This window comes from Eschrichtius robustus, chromosome 19 (genome assembly GCF_028021215.1).
Source record: "Eschrichtius robustus isolate mEscRob2 chromosome 19, mEscRob2.pri, whole genome shotgun sequence".
NCBI classification, from domain to species: domain Eukaryota; kingdom Metazoa; phylum Chordata; class Mammalia; order Artiodactyla; family Eschrichtiidae; genus Eschrichtius; species Eschrichtius robustus.
Window position 1 is genome coordinate 12,735,662 of NC_090842.1, and position 21,570 is coordinate 12,757,231.

A 21,570-nucleotide genomic window follows, 5' to 3' on the forward strand; every position below is an offset into this window, starting at 1 on the left:
ACACGGGTTCGAGCCCTGGTCCAGGAAGATCCCACACAGTGGAGCAACTAAGCCCGTGCACCACAACTACTGAGTCTGCGCTCTAGAGCCTGCGAGCCACAACTACTGAGCCTGAGTGCCACAGCTACTGAAGCCCACGCTCCGCAACAAGAGAAGCCAGCGCAGTGAGAAGCCCGCACACCGCAACAAAGAGTAGCCCCTGCTCGTGGCAACTAGAGAAAGCCCGCATGCAGCAACAAAGATCCAATGCAGCCTAAATAAATAAATAAATAAATTTATTTTAAAAAGAAAAGAAAAAGAATGCTAACCACCATTTGTTAAGCATATAACCTATGCCAGCCTGAGTTAAGAGGTTTAAACGTGTCATCTCATTGAATCATTACCGCGACCTCACGAGCTGCCTTCCCTTGCAGCTTCCCTGCTCTGCCGCCGCTTGTCCTTCGCTGTCCCCCTGTGCTCCTGTCTAGGTTGCTTATCCTATTGTTCCATTCTGGTCCCTGTTCAAAGCTCCTGAGCACAGTCCTTCCCTGACACTCCTTCTAAAGAACGTTTACCTGTCCCTCCATCATTCCTCACCCAGGTTTACTCCTCTTACCTCCACCTGAGATAGTAAAGAGAGGTTTTCCGTTTGTTCATTTGCCATCTCCCTCAGTGGTAAAAGTGCTGCCGTCTTCTGTGTTCTCTCACCCCAGCGCTTGAAACAGTGCCTGCCGCATTGTAAGCGCTGAGTTGATGTGAGAATGAACTCTCACCTCACACATGAGGAAACTGGAGCTTACAGGGATTGATTAATTTTCCCAAAGTCCCACAGCTTGAAAGTAATGGAGCCATGAATTGTCTCTCTGAGGCCAGAACTCATGCATCTGATCACTTTTTACTAACCTTTACATTATCACAGGGAGGCCCATATAAGTTGGGCTGGGCTACTTTTTTTTTTTTAATATTTATTTATTTGACTGCACCGGGTCTTAGTTGCAGCACGAGGGATCTTTGTTGCCACATGTGGGATCTTTGTTGTGGCATGCGGGATCTTTTTTTTAGTTGCAGCATGCGGGATCTAATTCCCTGACCAGAACCCAGGCCCCCTGCGTTGGGAGCACAGAGTCTTAACCACTGGACCACCAGGGAAGTCCCTGGCTGGGCTACTTTAGAAAATGAATATGAGATGTTATCATTTATTATAGGCATAAACCAGGACTGTTCCAGATAAATTGGGATTCGTGGTCACCTAGCTATAATCAACATACATCTTGTTTTGTTTTGTTTTAATTAATTTATTTTTGGCTGCTTTGGGTCTTTGTTGCTGCGCACAGGCTTTCTCTAGTTGTGGGGAGCAGGGGCTACTCTTCATTGCGGTGCGTGGGCTTCTCATTGCAGTGGCTTCTCTTGTAGTGGAGCACGGGCTCTAGGTGCACGGGCTTCAGTAGTTGTGGCTCGCGGGCTCTAGAGTGCAGGCTCAGTAGTTGTGGCACACAGGCTTATTTGCTCCGTGGTGTGTGGGATCTTCCTGGACCAAGGCTCGAACCCATGTCCCCTGCATTGGCAGGTGGATTCTTAACCACTGCGCCACCAGGGAAGTCCCAACATACGTTTTTTTAAAAAGGAGGAGACTATAAGATATAAACTTAATGTAGCACTTTTTATTTGAAGGTTTGTATATTAGATTATGTCAACAGGAATATGATATTAGAGGGCAGATCTTTCTTTTCTTCAAAGGATTATGTGCTTACTGTTTGTGCTTTATCCTATTTCCATCTCTATTTCAAAGAGATCAATTACAGAGAATCCAGGCAAAAGCAAGAAAAAGACAAAGGAGTTGAAAATGTGGTCTCTTAAAAAAAAATTAATCATTTCTCCCATTGGAATAGAAAGGGGTATTTTATAAATAGCTTTTAACGTGTAAAAGGTGGATATCGACCCCTTGTTTCCATCCCTGCAAAAAGAAAGACTGAGAGTAAATGACTTAAATTGTTGCAAAGGAGTTCATTCATCCTTGAAGAAAAGATTATCAATACTGGAATGGGCCACCAAGCACAAGAGGGTTGTCTTTGAGGCTGGGTGGGCAGGAGGCTAGAAAAACAAGAGGGGAAGCTGCTTGGGTGCTCACATCACATCCTCCTGTTGAATCCCAGGTATCTGTAATCAATGGGACCAGCCCTTTTGCCCGTGACTACGACCTCACCCACATTGTTGCTGCCTATCAGGAAAGGAACGGTGAGTCATGGGCAGAGTTCATTCAGCTGCTTCTCAAGGACTTTGCAGGTTAATGGGGTTATTGGAGAGAAACAGAATTAGAGCCCACGTCATATGAAAGTATCAAAACCAGTGAATGCTTGGGACTTCCCTGGTGGCGCAGTGGTTAAGAATCCGCCTGCAAATGCAGGGGACATGGGTTTGAGCCTTGATCCGGGAAGATCCCACACGCCGCCGAGCAACTAAGCCCGTGCACCACAACTACTGAGCCCGCGTGCCACAACTACTGAAGCTCTCGCGCCTAGAGCCCCTGCTCCGCAACAAGAGAAGCCACAGCAATGAGAAGCCCGCACACCACAATGGAGAATAGCCCCTGCTCACTGCAACTAGAGAGAGCCCGTGCACAACAATGAAGACCCAATGCAGCCATAAATAAATAAATAGATTTGTTAAAAAAAAAACCAAAACAGTGAATGCTTAGTTATGGAAGGTGAACAGGTTGCTCAGGGTTTGTCCTTTTTCTCCTGATCTAAAGACCCACACACTAACCGTCCCCTCCACTGCTCCTATGGTCCGGCAGGTTAGTGCCAATTAGCTGCCATATTTATCCCACCACTGACTTGATGGGTTTATATATATAGATATGTGAGTTCCTCCCCACACCATACGTGTAAAAGAAGCCAAAGACAAGTTGCTGTCCATAGTTTTCAGGTGGAAATAGGGACTGTGCATGACTCACCCCATGTCAGCAGCTGCAGTAGGAGAAAGCACCCAAGGTTCTAGCTGGAAGGCAGAGGGTATCCATCCCTTTCAAGAGGTGGGCTCTCAGGCCGTCCCTGAGTGTGTGCTTGACTCAGCACATCTGGCTGGTTGGTGGTCTGAGGTTTTCTCTAAAGGCATCTAAAGCATTACTTGGCAACCAGACATCACAGATACTATACACAGACATTTAACAAGTGAGGGGACTGCAATTCCAGTATTTCTTTCTGATTTTATATAGTACACTAGCAGCATTATTCCAAAAATAATTTTAGAACACAAAATCATTTATCTACAAATCAACTTTTCTTTCTTAATTCCTTCCAGTCTTTTGTACATGTGTAGATTTTTAAATACAGCTTCTATCATAGTTTATTATTTATTTACTTCGGCTGCACCGGGTCTTAGTTGCTGCATGCAGGATCTTTTTTTTTTTTTTTTTAGTTGCAGCATGTGGACTTCTTAGTTGCGGCATGCATGTGGGATCTAGTTCCCCGACCAGGGATCTAACCCAGGCCCCCTGCATTGGGAGCACGGAGTCCTCCCCACTGGACCACCAGGGAAGTCCCAGCTCCTATCATAGTTTAGAGACACTTTATGATCTAACTTATATTTTGTACTTTGTAATATAAATATTTTCCCACACTGCTACAAAGTTCTAATTGGTTTTCTTTTCAGAGGTAGCATAGTATTCCTTTGCTTAGCCACTCAACAGTTGTAGAACACATAGACTGTTTCCAAGTTTTTAACTTATTTTAACAAGTATTTTAACAAATAATATGTGAGCAACTTTGAACATTCAGTTTCTCTTTCCTTTTGAATTATTTCTTTGGTATGAGTTCTGAAGTGCAGAATTTGCCTGAGAGGTCAGAGTACTTTTATAGCCCTCAATGCTTTATTGCCGAAGAGAGCATTCATGGATTAACTCCCCACTGTGTTGCAGTAACCACCATCCTGACTGACCCCAACCCCATCTGGCTGGTGGGAAGGGCTGCAGAAGCTCCATTTGTAATTAATGCTGTCATCCGATACCCCATGGAAGTCATCTCATATCCTTTCTGTTAAAGGGCCAACAGTAGCTGGGTTTCAAAAAAGGAAAGGAGTCCTCAGTTGTCCCAGGAAGGAACAGATGTAGGAAGCCTCAGACTGGAAATTGCTGCATTTGTAGCCCCACGCAAATGACTGTCTGTCTGCAGTTCATACAGGAAAAAATATTCATTTCCTGTTCATATTTCTTCTTGAGCAATTCTTCTAGATCAGAATCATCCATATTTATATCTTATTAATCTTTTATTATCTCTTTTATCTTAAGGGTATTTGAAACATTTTTGCCATTTTCCGTCTAAACTAACCCTTTGGTTTAACATTTCCTTAGAAAATGTCATCTGTGATTCCTTAACTGTTTGTACTTATCTACCAGGATTCTGGGAAATGATAAAGTTTGCCTGGATCCAGTATGTCAGTATCCTACTTATCTTCCTCTGGGTGTTTGAAAGAATCAAAAGATTTGTGTTTCAAAATCAGGTGGTGACCACAATCCCTGTAACAGCAATGCCCCAGGGAGAACTGTATAAGGAGCATTTATCTTAAGAAGACCCTTTCTGAAAACTCTAAGCTACCTCACTGTTGTCTTCTGAGGACTGTCATCTTACGAAATTTCTGAAAAGAGCCTGTGGACACTTGCCCACATGTGTGCTTTTCCTATCAGAGACAAAGAACATTCCTTTCTAATATCCCTCTACACAAATTCTATATTTTCTACACGCCTACGAAAATAATCACGGACTAGTTTGTGGAAATGTTTCTGAGGGTTCCTGAAGGCTATAATTTGCTTTTGTTTTTTGTCTCAGACTTGAATTTCAGGAGAAAACTACAGTCAGTTCAGAGAGCTTGGAAAGAGTCCCATCTCTGGTCAAGCAAAGACTTTTCCTCTCTTGAACTGAGAAACATGCTATGTATTTTTCCCCCCTATTGTAAACCACGTTTTACTCTTTTCAGGGCTCTCTGGTGATAGATATGCAAATCATCAGCACTTTCCACTCCTGGGCATCTAAATTTCCCATTCAGAACTGATTTCCAGAACTGAGAGGCCTTTAACTGGAGATCTGGAGAGTGAGAAAGGGAGCGCTCCAGAGCACATGTATGCACGTGCGGGAGGGTGGGCGACTTGAGGACACTAAGACCATCCATCCACCTGCCCCGAGTCTAACAGACAGTCGTCTGTCGGTAGCTCAGCTGAACAGCCCTTTATCCCTGCCCAGCCTGCTGCGGCTGGCTCTTTGCCCTCTGTCTGGGCCCCTGGAATAGCAGGCTGCAGTCAGAAGTGCTGTTCCATTCACAAGCCCCTCAGCAACAGTGGGGGAAGTAAGGAGTGTAACAACAGGTTCTTTCTCTTTGGCCCTCACCCAACAGCCTGGACGCTTGCCACTCCTTCTCCTTGACAGCCCTCCCCCTTCTTGAAAAGGACATGGTTGACAGAGGAGCCGTTGTTGGTATTGGCTCCCACTGCCTGACGACCACAGAGTTTACTTGGAGGGCTAGCAGGAAGCCCAGCTACTTGTTTCCCTCGACTAAGGAACAGGGTGCCCATCAGAGTGGGCCGCTTTGGAGAGGACACACAAGGAGCAGGGAGGGGATAAAGAGGATGCTAGCCCAGGCAGCCCAATCCGGGCCTGGCCTTTAGCAGAATGACACGCAGTCCAGCCAGATTACCCTCATGACTAAGTGAGTGTCTGCCGAAGAGACCGCTGGAATGGCCCTCTGTTGCAGAGAATTCTCCATTCTCGCCCTAAGGACAGCTGGACCTGCTTTATGATACCAAGATATCACTGGCACTGGAAGGACATGCCCTGTGTGATCCACGCTCCACTCCCATCCACACACACACTCCTGAGTGCATGCCTCAGTTTACCCTGGAGACTCAGTTTTTATTTCCAAAGCACCTTTTCATTCAGGCTGACCAAAATAAGAGTTTTGGAAACAAAGCTGTTTTGAAGTATCCAAGCACAAAAATATCCTAACACTGACCCCTCTGCTTTTTCTTTTAATATTTTGGGCTGTTTATATGCCTAAAGTTTTTTTCTTGAGATTTAAATAAAAAATGTTTTCTGGTTTGAATCACCAAAAGGTAATGAGATATGGAAAGATAGCTGAAGATGTGTATAAACATGGCTTTGCATTTTATTACATTATTTTCATGCAAAATGTGTATAAAGAACCATGATGTTTTGTAACTTTATAATTAAAATGTTCAAACTGGAAGGTTGCATGTGGCTCTTTAGAGGGAGAGTATTTGGAAAGGGGAGGATGGGGAGGGCAGAGGTTGTGCACACTTCTTGGGGTTACTCACCAGCAGCCTTGCTTTGCCAGGGCTCTGCCCAAAAACCTTGGAGCTTTTGTTAGCTCTTCGCAAAAGTCTTCTGGCCCTGCCCCAAGTAAATGCGAGTTTTTGGTGAAATCCACATGGCATGTGGAAACCACAGGCTGGAAAATTACAACTGCGTCTGGTGAATATTAGATTATTTACAGATCAGATGTTGGTAGCTTCTGAACCTGAATCACACCTTATAGCTGAAAGAGGGGAAAAATGGAAGTATACAGGATATTATCAACTGGGCTGTAACCCATAACTACATCCATGGTTTGAGACAATTAATATTTGGCAGGGGGGAATCCCTTATTTTGTCAAATGATTTTCCAGTTTCTGTTTGAATCAGGTGAGGTTCCATCATGTAAGATTGATAAAGCAATTAATAAAGCCTTCTTTCTTTCTCTTCATGTTCATGCTTTGTAAAAGAAGTTTTGGTTCTTTGTGACCACATAAGTTCTAAATGCCTATTGGGGGAAATGTGTAATTACAGAAACCTAAAGAAAATAAGTTGTCTGTAAATTGCTCCCTAGAAGTTATCACTGTTGGCTTTCTGATACACATCTTTTTAATCTTTTGTTTCTAATTTTTTTTGCTATCATAAGCAACACATCTGTGAAACTTGCATATAAGTCCTTTTTTGCTAGTTTATTTTCTTTAGATCCTAGAAAGAAATTATGAATTCAAAAGTTTATGGTGTTCTTAAGGATTTTTTTAAAATATATTTATTTTATGTATTTATTTTTGGCTGCGTTGGGTCTTTGTTGCTGTGCGGGTCTCCTTGTTGTGAGCGGCGGCTACTCTTCGTTGTGGTGTGTGGGCTTCTCATTGCGGTGGCTTCTCTTGTTGTGGAGCACGGGCTCTAGGTGCGCGGGCTTCAGTAGTTGTGGCTTGCCGGCTCCAGAGCGCAGCCTCAGTAGTTGTGGCACACGGGCTCTAGAGCGCAGGCTCAGTAGTTGTGGCCCAGGGGCTTAGTTGCTCCGCGGCATGTGGGATCTTCCCTGACCAGGGCTCGAACCCGTGTGCCCTGCATTTGCAGGCGGATTCTTAACCACTGCACCACCAGGGAAGCCCGTTCATAAGGATTTTAATTCATCTTGCCAAACCGCATCCTGGAAAGAATGCACTAATTTATACCCCCAGCGGCAGATATTTCTTTTAGATCCCACAGCGGATTACAAGAGGTCAGAGTTCTCTTTCTTTTTCAGGTGCTTGGATTCTGCTCCGTTATCTGTAGGAGGAAATAGCATCTTTATTTATTGAAACATACCCTGTATTTATCGGGACCTGCTATCCAGTTGAGGCTAGAGCAGGGAGGGGACAGAAAGAGGGGCACAGCCAGCTGCAGGCCTAGCTCCTGAGGGCCACCTGGTGTCCCGGCCTCGCCCCCAGCTTGACTACTACCCGGGGAGGCCGCGCGGATCCGCCTGGCATCAAGGTGCCTGGGGCTTGGTTTAGGTCTGAGGCTGGGGGCTTGGGAAGCGGTTTGGATTCCAAGTCCTTTCGCTGTGAGGATGCCACTGAGAGGGAGGAGGGGCAAAATTAAGATTCGATTTCCTTCACAAGGGCCTTTTGTGTTCCCAGTAGCCTCCCTTCTCTGGGGATTGGAGGGGGAAGACAACTTTTTGGTCAATTAGTGGGATGAGAGCTGACTGCGAGCGCCCTCTGACATCTTTGGCCCAAGCCGGGCGCCCCCGGCATCCCCCCGGGCCCACCTGTGCCCTCCTTCCCCGGGGCTCGCCCGCCCCAGCCGCTGGACGGCCGCCCCTCCCCCGAGGCGTGGCCCCTCCGCCCGAGGTGGGCAGGGTAGCCGGAGCCGGGGGCCAACCGGCTTTTTCCTTCCCTCCCGCTCCGGCTCCCGCCCGCCGGCTCCGGGACCGCAGCCACGTCTGAAAGCGCCTCATTGTGCGCGCTCCGCTCGGGCAGGCAGCGCAGAGCAGCGCCGCGGGCCGCCGGCGGCCGCCCAGGTAGCGCGGGGCGCGGGGCCGGGTACCCAGGGGGCTCCGGGGGCAGGAGGGCCCGAGTCTGTTTCTTGTCCTTGCCCCGGGACTGCTCCGCCAACATCGCATTCTTACGACACCTCTCTTTTTTCAGGGGAATCCTGCCCTGTTTCCTGGTTCCCGCCGCCTTGGGTCTCCAGGTGCCTCCAATATCTTGGTATCCGCTTCCCAAGTCCATGCCTCTTGGAGCCCTCTCCCCGGTGTCACTGGGTGCCCCTTCATAGCCTTGGGACCCTGCGGAACAAATCAGCCGCAGCGGACTCTCCCGGCGAGGAGACAGAGCGGCTGTGGAGAGGAGCTTGGAAAAGACGTCCAGGAGCCTTTGCTGAGACTGGGGCCAGAGGCGTCTGCCTCCCGCCGCGCCAGTCGGGCTGGGACGCCTCGCTTGGGGTACGTTGGTTCGTCCTCTCTCCGCGCGGGATGCCCACACCCTGCGCGGCCTGGGCCTAAGCCAGTGGCACAGCTGGGAAGGCCCTGATCTTGCAGCCGGGTCGGCTGTGCGAGTTGGAGCTGAGGGTGGTGGTAGTGGTTTTATCAGAACGTGAAAAGAGCATTGCCGCCCCGAGTGCGGGTTGGAAAGTGTCTTCCTGGGGCTTCAGCTGCGCAGGAGATCACGGCTTGGGGATCCCTTGTCTCTTGAAACTTGAGTTTCAAAGGGTATGGCTTTAATCTAGAAAATTCTCCAAGGGCTTTTTCCAGGGAACTCTGGAGGAAAAGCAGCTCGGTGAGTGAATTTGGAACCAGATCCAGCTGAATGTGAGTCTGGCGGCCCCAGCTCCTCGCTGCTGGATCTTGGGCAGCAATAGAGACCTCTCTCTGCCTCAGCGTAGGTGCCCAGCAAATGTTAACTCTCTTTCCTCTTCCCTGTTGTACTGGAGGCATGAGGATGGGGAAACTGAGGCCTCAAGAGCAGAAAGGACTTGGCTGAGGTGAAGCCATGAGTGAGTGAGCCAAGTACCAGAGCTAATAAGAAGAGCATGCTGCTCAGGGAGCGTTGGCTGTGCTCAGGGTTGCATTGTTCCATTTACTCCTCTCGGACCTGTGTGGTAGGCGCTGTTAGAGCCTCGTTTACAAGGGAGCAAACTGAAGCACAGAGAGGTTAGGAGTGACCTGCTCAAAGTCACACACCTCACTGGTGGTAGAGCGAGATTTTAACCCAATCTGGCTTCAGGAGCCAGGCTTTTAGCCATTATTCACTGTCTTCTGTTTTGTATGTAATGCCCCTGCCTAGGCTTGCCACTTTCTGCGGCTAGGGTGCTAGGGTCACTTGGACCTGGTTAGGCTATTGTCCTTGAGCTTTCCTTATGAAAAGGCTTTCCCTTGGATTCACTGAATATAGTTGTGACCCAGGATTTGGGAGATTCCTGAACAAATACTTATAAGTGTACTATGTGCCAGACATTGTTCTGAGTGCTTTATAAATATTAATTCATTTACTCTTCAAATCAAGCCCATGAGTTAGGTTATATTATTTCCCCTATTTATAGATTTTTTTAAAAAAGGCACAGAGAGGTTAAGTCACTTGCCCAAGATCACACAGTAAGTGATCAAGTGGAGTTCACACTCTTAGCCCCTGTGCTGCTCCTACTCCCTCTAATGAGATAGGGTCCCACTTCTAGTCTAGTAAGGGGAGTTAGGTACAGAAATGCATGAACAAGAGTATTCTGGGTGGTGATAGTAGCATTAACAGTGATTTCCCCATATCACCTAATACTCAGTCCACATTAAAACTTCTCTGATTACCTCACAGATATCTTCTTGCACTGGGTTTGTTCGTATCAGAATCCAAACAAGGTGCACACGTTGTCTTTGGCTGTTTTGTGTTTTGAGTTGTTTTCTTCTAAAACAGTCCCTTCCTTTTTTCATTTTATGTCATTGACTTGTGAGAATGATTTACTTTTTAAAAATAAATGAATCAAAATAAGAGATTAAAAAATAAACCAGAGAACATTCCAGACTATCCCTGTATATATAAGAGAGCTCAGTCCACACCTGGGGGAACACAAAGGAACGTGCAAAACATGCACCCTCTACACCCATTCCCTGTGTGTGTTACTGCAGAGAAGAGGTGGGTGCCCCAGACTTTAGGGCACTTCAGCCGTCAGGTGCTGTGATTTAGACCAACAGGTGCTGTATAAGGTGTGCTTTGAGGATCCCCAAAGCTCAGAGCCAGGGAAAAGGGTTTACGCGTTGATATCTGCTCATCTGCTCTGAAATGCCCCCGGGGTGGCTCTGAGCCAAGGAGACCTGAGGCTCCTTTCCCAGACTAATTTGATTTCATTTCCCAATAGATTCTTGCAGGCAGATCTGTTTTCTCCAGCAGCATCTGGGCTGTGCGACTGTAGCCTCCATGCCTCTGGCTGGTGCCACACAGCTGTTCCTCAGGGCAGGCGCAGAGACGGCAGATGTGGCCAGGGCTTAGGGCCAGGCACGTCTCCTGCCACAGCCTGGCCCAACCCACAGCCCTGAGGCTGAGTGTGGGCTTGGGGGCCTTGACAAACCCCTCAGGTAGTTCCTTCCCATGCCCCTCTCCTCTGGCCACCTGGGTACTCAGGTCAGGTGGGAGATGGTTTGCAGGCACCTCTCTCCCTGCAATGAAAGCTGAAGTAGGCAAACTCCACCCATGCCTCCTTGAACCAATGGGAAAGAACTGATAATTTATGATTGACAAAGTAATAAAAGTCTCTTAGAGGCCACCTGGAAAATGCAGCAAAGCAATAACAAGGAAAAAAATTACCTGTAATCTGGCCATAAAAAGATAGCCACTGATATTCAGCATGCATCCTTCTGGATTTCTTTCTATACATAGTCGTGATTTTTTTTTTTTTAGTAACAGCTTTACTGAGATATAATTCACATACTTTAAAGTTCACCCTTTTAAAGTTTCCAGTTCACTGGTTTACAGTAGATTCAGTGCTGTGCGTTAATCACCTCAAGGTTCATCTATGTTGTAGCACATATCAGTATTCTTTTTATTGCCAGATAATATTCAATTATATGGGTACACCCCATTTTATTTATCCATTCGTCAATTGATGGACATTTAGGATGTTTCCACTTTGGGGCTATTATGATTAATGCTGCTGTGAAAGTTCATGAAGAAGTTTTTGTGTGGACATATGTTTTCAGTTCTCTTGGATTTATGGTATTGTAGAGTGGAATCACTGGATCACATGGTAGCTCTATGATTATCTGAGGGACTACCTGTTTTCCACAGCAACTGCACCATTTTACATTCCCACCAGCAGCATATGAGGGTTCCAGTTCTACCATGTTCTTAGTAACACTTGCTATTATTCGTCTTTTCTCTTATAGCCAACCTAGTGGATGGGAAGTGGATGGGTATCTCATTGTAGTTTTGATTTGCATTTCCCTAATGACTAAAAATGTCAAGCATCTTTTCATGCACTTATAGACCATATATACATCTTCTCCGGAGAAATATCCACTCAAATCTTTTGCTTATTTTATTTATTTATTTATTTTTGGCTGCGTCGGGTCTTCATTGCTGCGTGGGGGCTTTCTCTAGTTGCGGCGAGCAGGGGCTACTCTTTGTTGTGGTGCACAGGCTTCTCATTGTGGTGGCTTCTCTTGTTGAGGAACATGGGCTCTAGGTGCGCAGGCTTCAGTAGTTGTGGCACGCAGGCTCAGTAGTTGTGGCTCGCGGGCTCTAGAGCGCAGGCTCAGTAGTTGTGGCGCACGGACTTAGTTGCTCCGCCGCATGTGGGATCTTCCTGGACCAGGGCTCGAGTCCGGGTCCCCTGCATTGGCAGGCGGATTCTTAACTACTGCTCCACCAGGGAAGTCCTTTTGCTTATTTTAAAATCGGGTTGTTTCTCTTTTATTGTTCAGTTGTAAGAGCTCTTTATATATGGGTATAAGTCCCTTGCTATATATATATATGATTTGCAAATATTTTCTCCCATCTCTGGGTATCCTTTCAGTTTCTTGATGGTGTTCTTTGATGTTCATGTATTTTTAACACAATTGGATGTTTTGTTGTGTTTTTTCCACTTGATATTATATAGTGAAGTGCTCTAAAGTTAGACAACTGGGGTTCATATTCTGACTTTGCTGCTGTGTGGGTCCTTTAGGCAAGTGCATAAATCTTTCTAAGCCTCAGTTTCCTCTTCTGTAAAATAGGGATGAGCATCAGATGCGCTTCATAGGGTTGTTGTGGGGTAATCCTGATTTAATAATCAGAAGATGGGTGGGAAAGGCTTGGCATATAGGAAGCCCTCAACAGGTAGTATTAACTGGTGTTCCATGTTTCCCACTCCACTGTAGACACCCATCTTTCTCCTCCTCTCTCTCCCCTTTTCTCCCTTACTGCTTTCTCCTTGTCTCTTGCTTTTCTTTTCTCTTTCCCTCTCGTCTTTCCTCCTCTTTCTTGCCCTCCTTGTCAGCCTTCTCCGTAACAGATGCCTTGGCCTCCACTAGAGCTGGTGTGCCTCCAGGGATGGCCCTTGACGCCTGGAGTCCACGCATCCCTCATCCGCAATCTCTTTTCTTTAGCCTTTGGGATTCCTGAACAGGGATGACCTCCAGCTGATGCCAAAATGAGAGAAATCTGAGCCAGAGATTTGTACCTAGTATTACCTTTCACTCCCTTAGATTCTGTGCCAGGGCTGGGGGAGGCTGGTGACCAGAGGAGCTGCTGAGTCAAGGGCAGGCAGAGCAGAGCTACAAGTGAGTGCTGCCCAGAGAGCTGGATCCCTGGGCTCCCGCCCGGGCCCTGCTGCGACAAAGCCTCCCCTGTCCTGTAGCTCAGTGTTCCCATCTGCACATCAGGTAGAACAATAGCACCTTCCTATGTCTCTCAGGCCAAGAGTTAGTCAGGGATGGTTAGAAGCTATCGAAACTTTAAGATGCTCAGCAGAAAGAAATACGGGACAAGTGGAGAGTTACTCCCTTTGGATTTGGATAACAGAGGACCTGATATCAATTCAGCAAATATTTATTTTTATTTTATTTTGTTTTATTTATTTATTTATTTTTGGCTGCCTTGGGTCTTCGTTGCTGCGCGTGGGCTTTCTCTAGTTGCGGGGAACGGGGGCTACTCTTCGCTGTGGTGCGCGGGCTTCTCATTGTGGTGGCTTCTCTTGTTGTGGAGCACGGGCTCTAGGCGTGCGGGCTCAGTAGTTGTCGCTCGCGGGCTCTAGAGCACAGGCTCAGTAGTTGTGACGCACGGGCTTAGTTGCTCCGAGGCATGTGGGATCTTTCTGGACCAGGGCTCAAACCCGCGTCCCCTGCATTGGCAGGCGGATTCTTAACCGCTGAGCCACCAGGGAAGCCTCAGCAAATACTTATTAATATCATCGACTCACTCACACTTTGGGACAATCCCTGACATGACACTTAACTATCTTATTCAGGCAGGATTCTTAACTTTTTTTTTAAAGCAATCCAGTGATTTTAATGTTAGGTTGTTTTTTGTTTGGAAAAAATAAGAGGTTACTTTACAGTCTCTGCTTCCTGAAATGTGGCGTCAGGCTTAAATAGCTGGATCCTTTTTTTTTTTTTAATTTTTTTAATTTTTGTGGCTACGTTGGGTCTTCATTGCTGCATGCGGGCTTTCTCTAGTTGCGGCGAGCGGGCTTCTCATTGTGGTGGCTTCTCTTGTTGCGGAGCACGGGCTGTAGGCACGCGGGCTTCAGTAGTTGTGGCGCACGGGCTCAGTTGCTCCGCGGCACGTGGGATCTTCCCGGACCAGGGCTTGAACCCATGTCCCCTGCATTGGCAGACAGATTCTTAACCACCTCGCCACCAGGGAAGCCCCTGGATCATTTTTTTAAAATTGATCCCACTCTTTGAAAGCCTTATAATTTGTAGGCACTGAATTTATGACTATACAACTACTGTTTCTGAAAGGACAGGAATTAAAAAGCTGCACTGACCTCCCACCAGTGCAGGACCAGTTCCAGGTTCTCCCATGTGCCAATGGGCAACGTGTCTTAGTGGCCTGAATACACAGGATCCCAGCTCTCTACTATGCGAGAGCTAATCTTGCTGATCTTGGATACAAAACAAGGCCTCCAGGCCTTTTGATAAAATTGATTAGCATTTCTCTCTGCCTTGTCTTGTTAATTGAGATTTTACAGGCTATCATATTGGCCATTATTATAGAAAGCAGGATAGAGCCCTTTTCCTTCCTCTTAGTCCGTTTTCCTTCCCTCCAAATTACTGTATTTATGGAAACAATATGCTTCAGTAAGTAGGACACTTTCCTCTTTTTTTTTTTTTTTGGCTGCGTGGCTTGTGGAATCTTAGTTCCCTGACCAGGATTTGAACCCGGAACCCAGGCCCTCGGTAATGAAAGCACCGAGTCCTAACCACTGGACCACCAGGGAAGTCCCGACACTTTCCTCTTCACATACTTCTTACTGAACCAAATCTGTTTCATATTCCTTGAGGCAGGTACTGTTTCTCTAATTATAATTTTACACAAATGATGTTCTATGTATAGTGAGGGGGAGGGAATAAAAGAGGTTTGGGGAAATTCAAGGAGCAGTTCTGGGTAGGTTGTATAGAATAGGGCAAGTACAAGTTGAAAATCCTGGGCTGTGGCCCTGTCAGCAGTGTCTAGCTGTGTGAGGTCCAGGAAAGCATGTATCACTAGGTTTTGCTTTCTTTAACAGAAAATCTGCAATGAATGGGACTGGGTTCAATGGGATGATTTCTTTCTTTTCTTTTTCTTGAGACACTGTACGTACAGCCTATTTGGCCTTCCTTCAGACCCTTGAACATGAAATGCTTCTTCTCAGAGCCTTTAGAGATGCTTCATCTAACTGACTACTCCCAAACTCTTCTCTCTGCCGGTTCCTCACACAGCCCTTCCCATAGTTAATCCCTACTCATCCATCAGAACCCAGTTCAGCTAGTACTTCCTAAGGAAAGATTTCCCTACTTGCCCTTAGCTATGGGCTCCCATAGCACTGTCCTTCCCCTCCGTTACACTTAGTATGCCCCTGAGGTGGCCGTTGAGTTAAATCACCTAGCACTTGAGGTAATTTATGTCAGCAAATATGAGTTAGAGTTTCCTCCCTCTCCTGCACCCTGTTCTCGGGAAGCACACCCTCGAGGAGAGGAGGTGACGTGTGCAGAGCAGGTGGGTGGCTGCTGACCTCGTCTTCAGTGTGATCCAGGAGTGGGCGAGGTATCCAGGAGGCAGTTCTGGACTCAGCAGGTGACAGAGCTGTTGGGCGTCCTCCACCCGATCCTGCAGCCTCCTGATAAGGGGAAGGAGTAGATATGGGCTCTGCTCACGGTTTAGATGCCAGCTTCCCTCAGTGGTGAGGTGGACGGTGAAGGTGGCTTGGTGGGGAGCAAAAGGAAAGAGGAAAGAAACTTCCAGGTCCTTCCCTTCCAAATCAGCTCATCCTTGAGATCGTTGCAGGAGCAGCAGTGCAAAGAGAAGAAAACTCTGGGGCCTCGGGGTGTGGGAGCTGGGCTCAGTGTTCCTTTCACTCTGTAGGACACTCTGTGGGACACTTTTTAAAATTTTTTATTTTTTTTATTTTTTTTAACATCTTTATTAGAGTATAATTGCTTTACAATGGTGTGTCAGTTTCTGCTTTATAACAAAGTGAATCAGTTATACATATACATATGTCCCGATATCTCTTCCCTCTTGCATCTCCCTCCCTCCCACCCTCCCTATCCCACCCCTCTAGGTGGTCACAAAGCACCGAGCTGATCTCCCTGTGCTATGTGGCTGCTTCCCACTAGCTATCTATTTTACGTTTGGTAGTGTATATATGTCCATGCCACTCTCACTTTGTCCCAGCTTACCCTTCCGCCTCCCCGTATCCTCAAGTCCATTCTCTAGTAGGTCTGCATCTTTATTCCCGTCTTGCCCCTAGGTTCTTCTGACCATTTTCTTTTTTTTTTTCTTTTTTTTAGATTCCATATATATGTGTTAGCATACGGTATTTGTGTTTCTCTTTCTGACTTACTTCACTCTGTGTGACAGTCTCTAGGTCCATCCACCTCACTACAAATAACTCAGTTTCGTTCCACACTTTTTTTTTAAATTAATTTTTATTGGAGTATAGTAGATTTACAATGTTGTGTTAGTTTCTGCTGTACAGCAAAGTGAATCAGTTATACATATACATATATCCACTCTTTTTTAGAGTCGGTTCCCATATAGGTCACTACAGAATACTCAGTAGAGTTCCCTGTGCTATACAGTAGGTCCTTGTTAGTTATCTACTTTATATATAGTGTGTATACGTCAATCCCAATCTCCCAATTTATCCCTCCCTGCCCCGGGGTGGGGGACACTCTTAAGATCCACTAAAGGACTCAGGGGTGGTTGGGGGCTACAGGGGGCCTGGGAGAATCTGGGATTCCAAGCGTAGGTGACCTCAGGGGTCTTATCTGGGCGGAGACTTCCCATGGTTCCTCCTCTCCAGACACAGCTGAACGCTGCAACAGTAACATGGGGCGTGTATGGCACTTTATCAAGCCCTTTCCTCGTATGTCTTTGTATGAGCATCCCTCACAAGAACCCTAAGGTCAAATGTTATCATCCCCGTTTTACAGAGGAGGATATTGAGTCTTGGAGAAGTTAAGTCATTTGCCCCAGGGTTCACAGCTTCTGAGTGGCATCAGAGGAACTCAAACCCAGCAGGAGAGACGGTTATTTCACTCCCATCTGGAAAAATGTATCCAGCTGCCTGCTGGTCTGGGCCCAGCTCCAGCCAGGGGCAGGACAGCTACACTCCCACCCGTGGGGAACTTTCTGTCAGTCTGGGAAGGCAGAGCCCTCCCAGTGTGCAGGGCCATCTCCTCCTGTGGGACTCTGACCCAGCTTCCCTCCTGCTTTCCCAGGCCCTGAAAAACCTCCAGGCATCTCCCATGGATCTGTGATTGAGGTGGGCAGCTCTCCCAGCAGCCCTGGACAGCAGTGAGTAACCTCAGCATGGAAAGGGGTCTGACTCTGCCCTCATCTCTCCCCTTCTCTGTCTCCATCCTACCTCTCCTTTAACTGGTTTCTTCTGCAAAATTACACGAATCCAGAAGGATATCCTCCCTTGGGAATCCATGCATCCTGCAGCACTTCACTCTGCATGGGTGAGAGCAACAGTTGCTGTTCTTTGTCTATGTGTTTATTTTTAATAACAAAAGTTGTATCTGCTTGTTTAAAAAGTCAAACAATGCAGAAGCACACTATGTAGAAAGTGCAAGTTTTCAGTTATGAGAAATGTCCCACCCCTCCATGCTCATCCCAATACTCCAGAACCAGAATGAATCCCCTTTTTACAGATGGGTAAACTGAGTCACGGAGCGATGAAGTGTTTGGTCCAAGATCATAGGCTAGGAAGTGGCGGAGCCAGGGAGGGTTCTGCCAAATCACCCATCAAGCTATTTAGCTAAACAACCTACAACTGTTCCCCTGAAAGGTATTTTAAGTGAAAAGCAGGAATTCTGTTTTAAATATATTTCCCCCTCTGGATAGAAAGAAAAGGGGGCGTGGGGAGAGAAAGAGAGAAAAGGGAAAAAACACTGCCCATAGTATCGTGCAACTGGCCTTTAGCTCTGCAAAGGCTGGATCGTGGCTCATGTCTTAAAGTCACATTCCCGGAAGGGCACCCAACTGAGACGGCGGTGGCCTTGGGAGGCCTCCACAGGTGGGGTGGTCAAGTCCCGGGGCTGCTCCCTGGCAGCACCAGACAGGAGTTGGGGTGTGGGATGGGTGAGCGGGCCGCGGTCCCTGACGGCTGCACTCTCGGTCCGCAGGCCCCCGGCCGGCGGCATGTGGCTGCGGCGCATCTCCAGCACCGCGGTGACCGCGCTCCTGCTGGCGCAGACCGGCCTCCTGCTCTTCCTGGTCTCCCGGCCCAGGCCGCCGTCCCCGGTGGGTGGCGAGGAGAGGGTGCACGTGCTGGTGCTGTCCTCGTGGCGCTCGGGCTCATCCTTCGTGGGTCAGCTCTTCAGCCAGCACCCCAATGTCTTCTACCTGATGGAGCCCGCGTGGCACGTGTGGGCCGCTTTGTCGCAGGGCAGCGCGGTGGCACTACACATGGCGGTGCGCGACCTGGTGCGCTCCGTCTTCCTGTGCGACATGGACGTGTTCGACGCCTACCTGCCGTGGCGGCGCAACCTGTCGGACCTCTTCCAGTGGGCGGAGAGCCGCGCGCTGTGCTCGCCGCCCGCCTGCAGCGCCTTCCCACGCGGCGCCATCAGCAGCGAGGCAGTGTGCAAGCCGCTGTGCGCACGACGGCCCTTCGGCCTGGCCGAGGAGGCCTGCCGCACCTACAGCCACGTGGTGCTCAAGGAGGTGCGCTTCTTCAACCTGCAGGTGCTCTACCCGCTGCTCAGCGACCCGGCGCTCAACCTGCGCATCGTGCACCTGGTGCGCGACCCGCGGGCTGTGCTGCGCTCACGCGAGCAGACGGCCAAGGCACTGGCGCGTGACAATGGCATCGTGTTGGGCACCAACGGCAAGTGGGTGGAGGCCGACCCGGACCTGCGTGTGGTGCGCGAGGTGTGCCGCAGCCACGTGCGCATCGCCGAGGCCGCCATGCGCAAGCCACCGCCCTCCCTGCGCGGCCGCTACCGCCTGGTGCGCTTCGAGGACCTGGCACGGGCGCCGCTGCCCGAGATCCGCGCGCTCTACGCCTTCGCAGGCCTGAGTCTCACACCGCAGCTCGAGGCCTGGATCCACAACATCACCCACGGGGTCGGGCCAGGCGCGCGCCGTGAGGCCTTCAAGACCACGTCCAGGGACGCGCTCAACGTCTCGCAGGCCTGGCGCCACACGCTGCCCTTCGCCAAGATCCGCCGCGTGCAGGAGCTGTGTGCAGGCGCACTGCAGCTGCTGGGCTACCGGCCAGTGTTCTCTGAGGACGAGCTGCGCGACCTCGCCCTGGACCTCATGCTGCCGCGCGGCCCGGGCAGCTTCAGCTGGGCATCGTCCACTGCCGAGCACTCCGGGCCGTAGCAGAGGCCCCCAGCTGTGGCTGGCGGTTGCCAGGGCCAGGAGACTCACGCGTGGTGGGGAAGGAGCTGGGGCGCACGAGGCCGGGAGTTTGGGAGGTCCCTCATGTAGTAGGAAAGGACCGACTCCCCAAACTATGTTTCTTTCTCCCCAGTTCTTGTTTTTCCTTTGAATCTTCTTTAGGAGCTAGACTCCCATCACGCACACTCTTCATGGAAAGCAGACTCGTGCCCCCACTTCCTCTGGGCACAGGGAATAAGTTCAGACGACTTGGCTCCTACCCCAGCACTTTCTTTCCCCTTAAGTCTCCCTTGGGATGCCTCATCCTGCAGCTGAGAAGGCTGTCCCGGCCCTGCCTGGGAGTGGAGGGACTCTGTGGTGAGCTGGTCCCTGAAGTCGGTGCATCTCCCCCTACACACACCCCGTGCCTCTGGCACCACACGCCACCAAAGCCAGTGCTTTTATGTTCACCTGTATCTTCAGTAAGAAATCAGCCAAGGTGCCTCTATCTTGTGGTCTCCCCTTAGTCTCTCTCTGCCCCAATCTCCTGGGAGCCCACATGCCCCCATCACCTGCCCAGGGAAGGTGAAACTTTGATTTGTCCTGACATGAAAGATCCTACCTACAGAAGTAAACATAATTCACCTCTATGACGCAGATTAGAGTTTAAAGCCTGTAAAGTTTGACAAGCAAAATGCAAAAGTGAAGGGACTTGTCCAAGGCCACACGATGAGAAGGAGGATGAAGGGAGGAGGGGGGGTTTGCTCCGGGGCCATAGTGGGGAGGAGAGGGCGAATCAGGCTTGCAGAGGCCTGTCTCCTGGACAAAGAAGGGTCAGGTTTTTCCATCTTATTTGCTCAAGGGATCAGCAAGCAGCCATGTCTAGGGCCGCAGCTGCGAGGTGAGATATGGGAAGTGGTGAGCTCTGGGTCCAGGGTGCAGAATCTAGGGAGCCTCCTAGATAAGCCTGGAGGGAGGCGGTGAGGGGGAAAGGTGGAGGGAGAGAAGGCTGGGCAGGCCAGGGCAGCAAGCCAGGCAGAGCGTGTGGCAGAGCAAGAGGTTGGCAGCAAGATCAGTGCTTGGAGGGCAAGTCACAGGGTGAATGTAACTAGATAAAGCTTGCCAGGAGCTTGGAAGAAAAAAGGCTCTGGAATGGTTGTCTTCCCGTGGTCCTTATGTGGCAGGCCCTGGAGAAGAGCAAAATACGATTCCTAGCTGTGAGCCACAACACCTGGCTCTGGCGGCAAAGCATCTTATTAAACGGATGCTGGATTTAAAAAAGGGGGGGCGGGTAGGGGGATGCCGGATGTGTAGAGGGCTAGTCCTGAGCTCAGGAAATGAAAGCCAGCCATGCTTTAAAAATGTTTAAAAGAAAGCGGGGGGGGGGGCTCCCCTGGTGGCGCAGTGGTTGAGAGTCTGCCTGCCAATGCAGGGGACACGGGTTCGAGCCCTGGTCTGGGAGGATCCCACATGCCGCGGAGCAGCTAGGCCCGTGAGCCACAACTACTGAGCCTGCGCGTCTGGAGCCTGTGCTCCGCAACAAGAGAGGCTGCGACAGTGAGAGGCCCGCGCACCGCGATGAAGAGTGGCCCCCGCTCACCACAACTGGAGAAAGCCCTCACATAGAAACGAAGACCCAACACAGCCAAAAATGAATAAATAAATTAAAAAAAAAATTCTGTGAGAACAAAGTTTTAAAAAAAAAGGGGGGGGGGAAGCTCACAGCACCTCTAGGAAGGCCAGGGAAGCAGATTTGAGTCCACACAAATAGAATACCCCAAATCACACTGGGATACAGAGTTGGTCTGGGGACTGACAGTTGCCACCAGAACTCCTGTGCCCATTACCTCTGGAAGTGAGGGAGCTGCCCTCATCATTGCCATCAGTCACCAGAAGGGATTCTGGAGGTTGCTGGCTTCTGATTCTCAGCCTGGGTGTGGCCTTGGATTGGTGGGACCTGGATGGTAGACCCACATCCTCGCTGCAAAGCAGCAGGTCTAGGGCAATCTGGCACTTTCCATTTCTTTTCCTGCAGGGAGCAGAGGTATACTGACCTTGAAGCTGAAGCTTCAGGATGCCTCAGTTGGGGATCCGTCAAGCTGTAGAAACTTCAGGCCCCATAAAGCCCCCATCTGCCCCTGCTCACAGTAGCATGGAGAAAGTATTTAAAACCCAGAATTTATTAATGGAGACTTTGGCTTAGAAAGACTAAGGTCACATAGCTTAATATATGGGCTGGAACTCAAACTCATATCTTTAACTTCAATACTTTTGGTTCTAACAAGTAAACTGAACTGGGGATGCAG

At 49.0% G+C, this 21,570-nt stretch overlaps 2 protein-coding genes across 2 annotated transcripts in view; both read left to right on the forward strand.

Annotated features, from left to right (window-relative positions):
- Positions 1-6,654, forward strand: part of TMEM231 (transmembrane protein 231) — a 28,267-nt gene extending 21,613 nt beyond the window's left edge. The window contains exons 7-9 of the mRNA XM_068528699.1: positions 2,133-2,214; positions 3,896-4,001; positions 4,362-6,654. Coding sequence (XP_068384800.1) covers positions 2,133-2,214; positions 3,896-4,001; positions 4,362-4,542 — 369 coding nt within the window. The 3' untranslated portion in view covers positions 4,543-6,654. The remainder of the gene's footprint in view (positions 1-2,132; positions 2,215-3,895; positions 4,002-4,361) is intronic.
- An 8,038-nt stretch (positions 6,655-14,692) lies between these two features.
- Positions 14,693-19,921, forward strand: LOC137753465 (carbohydrate sulfotransferase 6). The gene is made up of 3 exons (XM_068528698.1): positions 14,693-14,736; positions 17,155-17,230; positions 18,064-19,921. Exon 3 carries the CDS (start codon positions 18,080-18,082, stop codon positions 19,265-19,267), a length of 1,188 nt encoding a protein of 395 aa, XP_068384799.1. The 5' UTR covers positions 14,693-14,736; positions 17,155-17,230; positions 18,064-18,079; the 3' UTR covers positions 19,268-19,921.
- Positions 19,922-21,570: the final 1,649 nt, after the last annotated feature.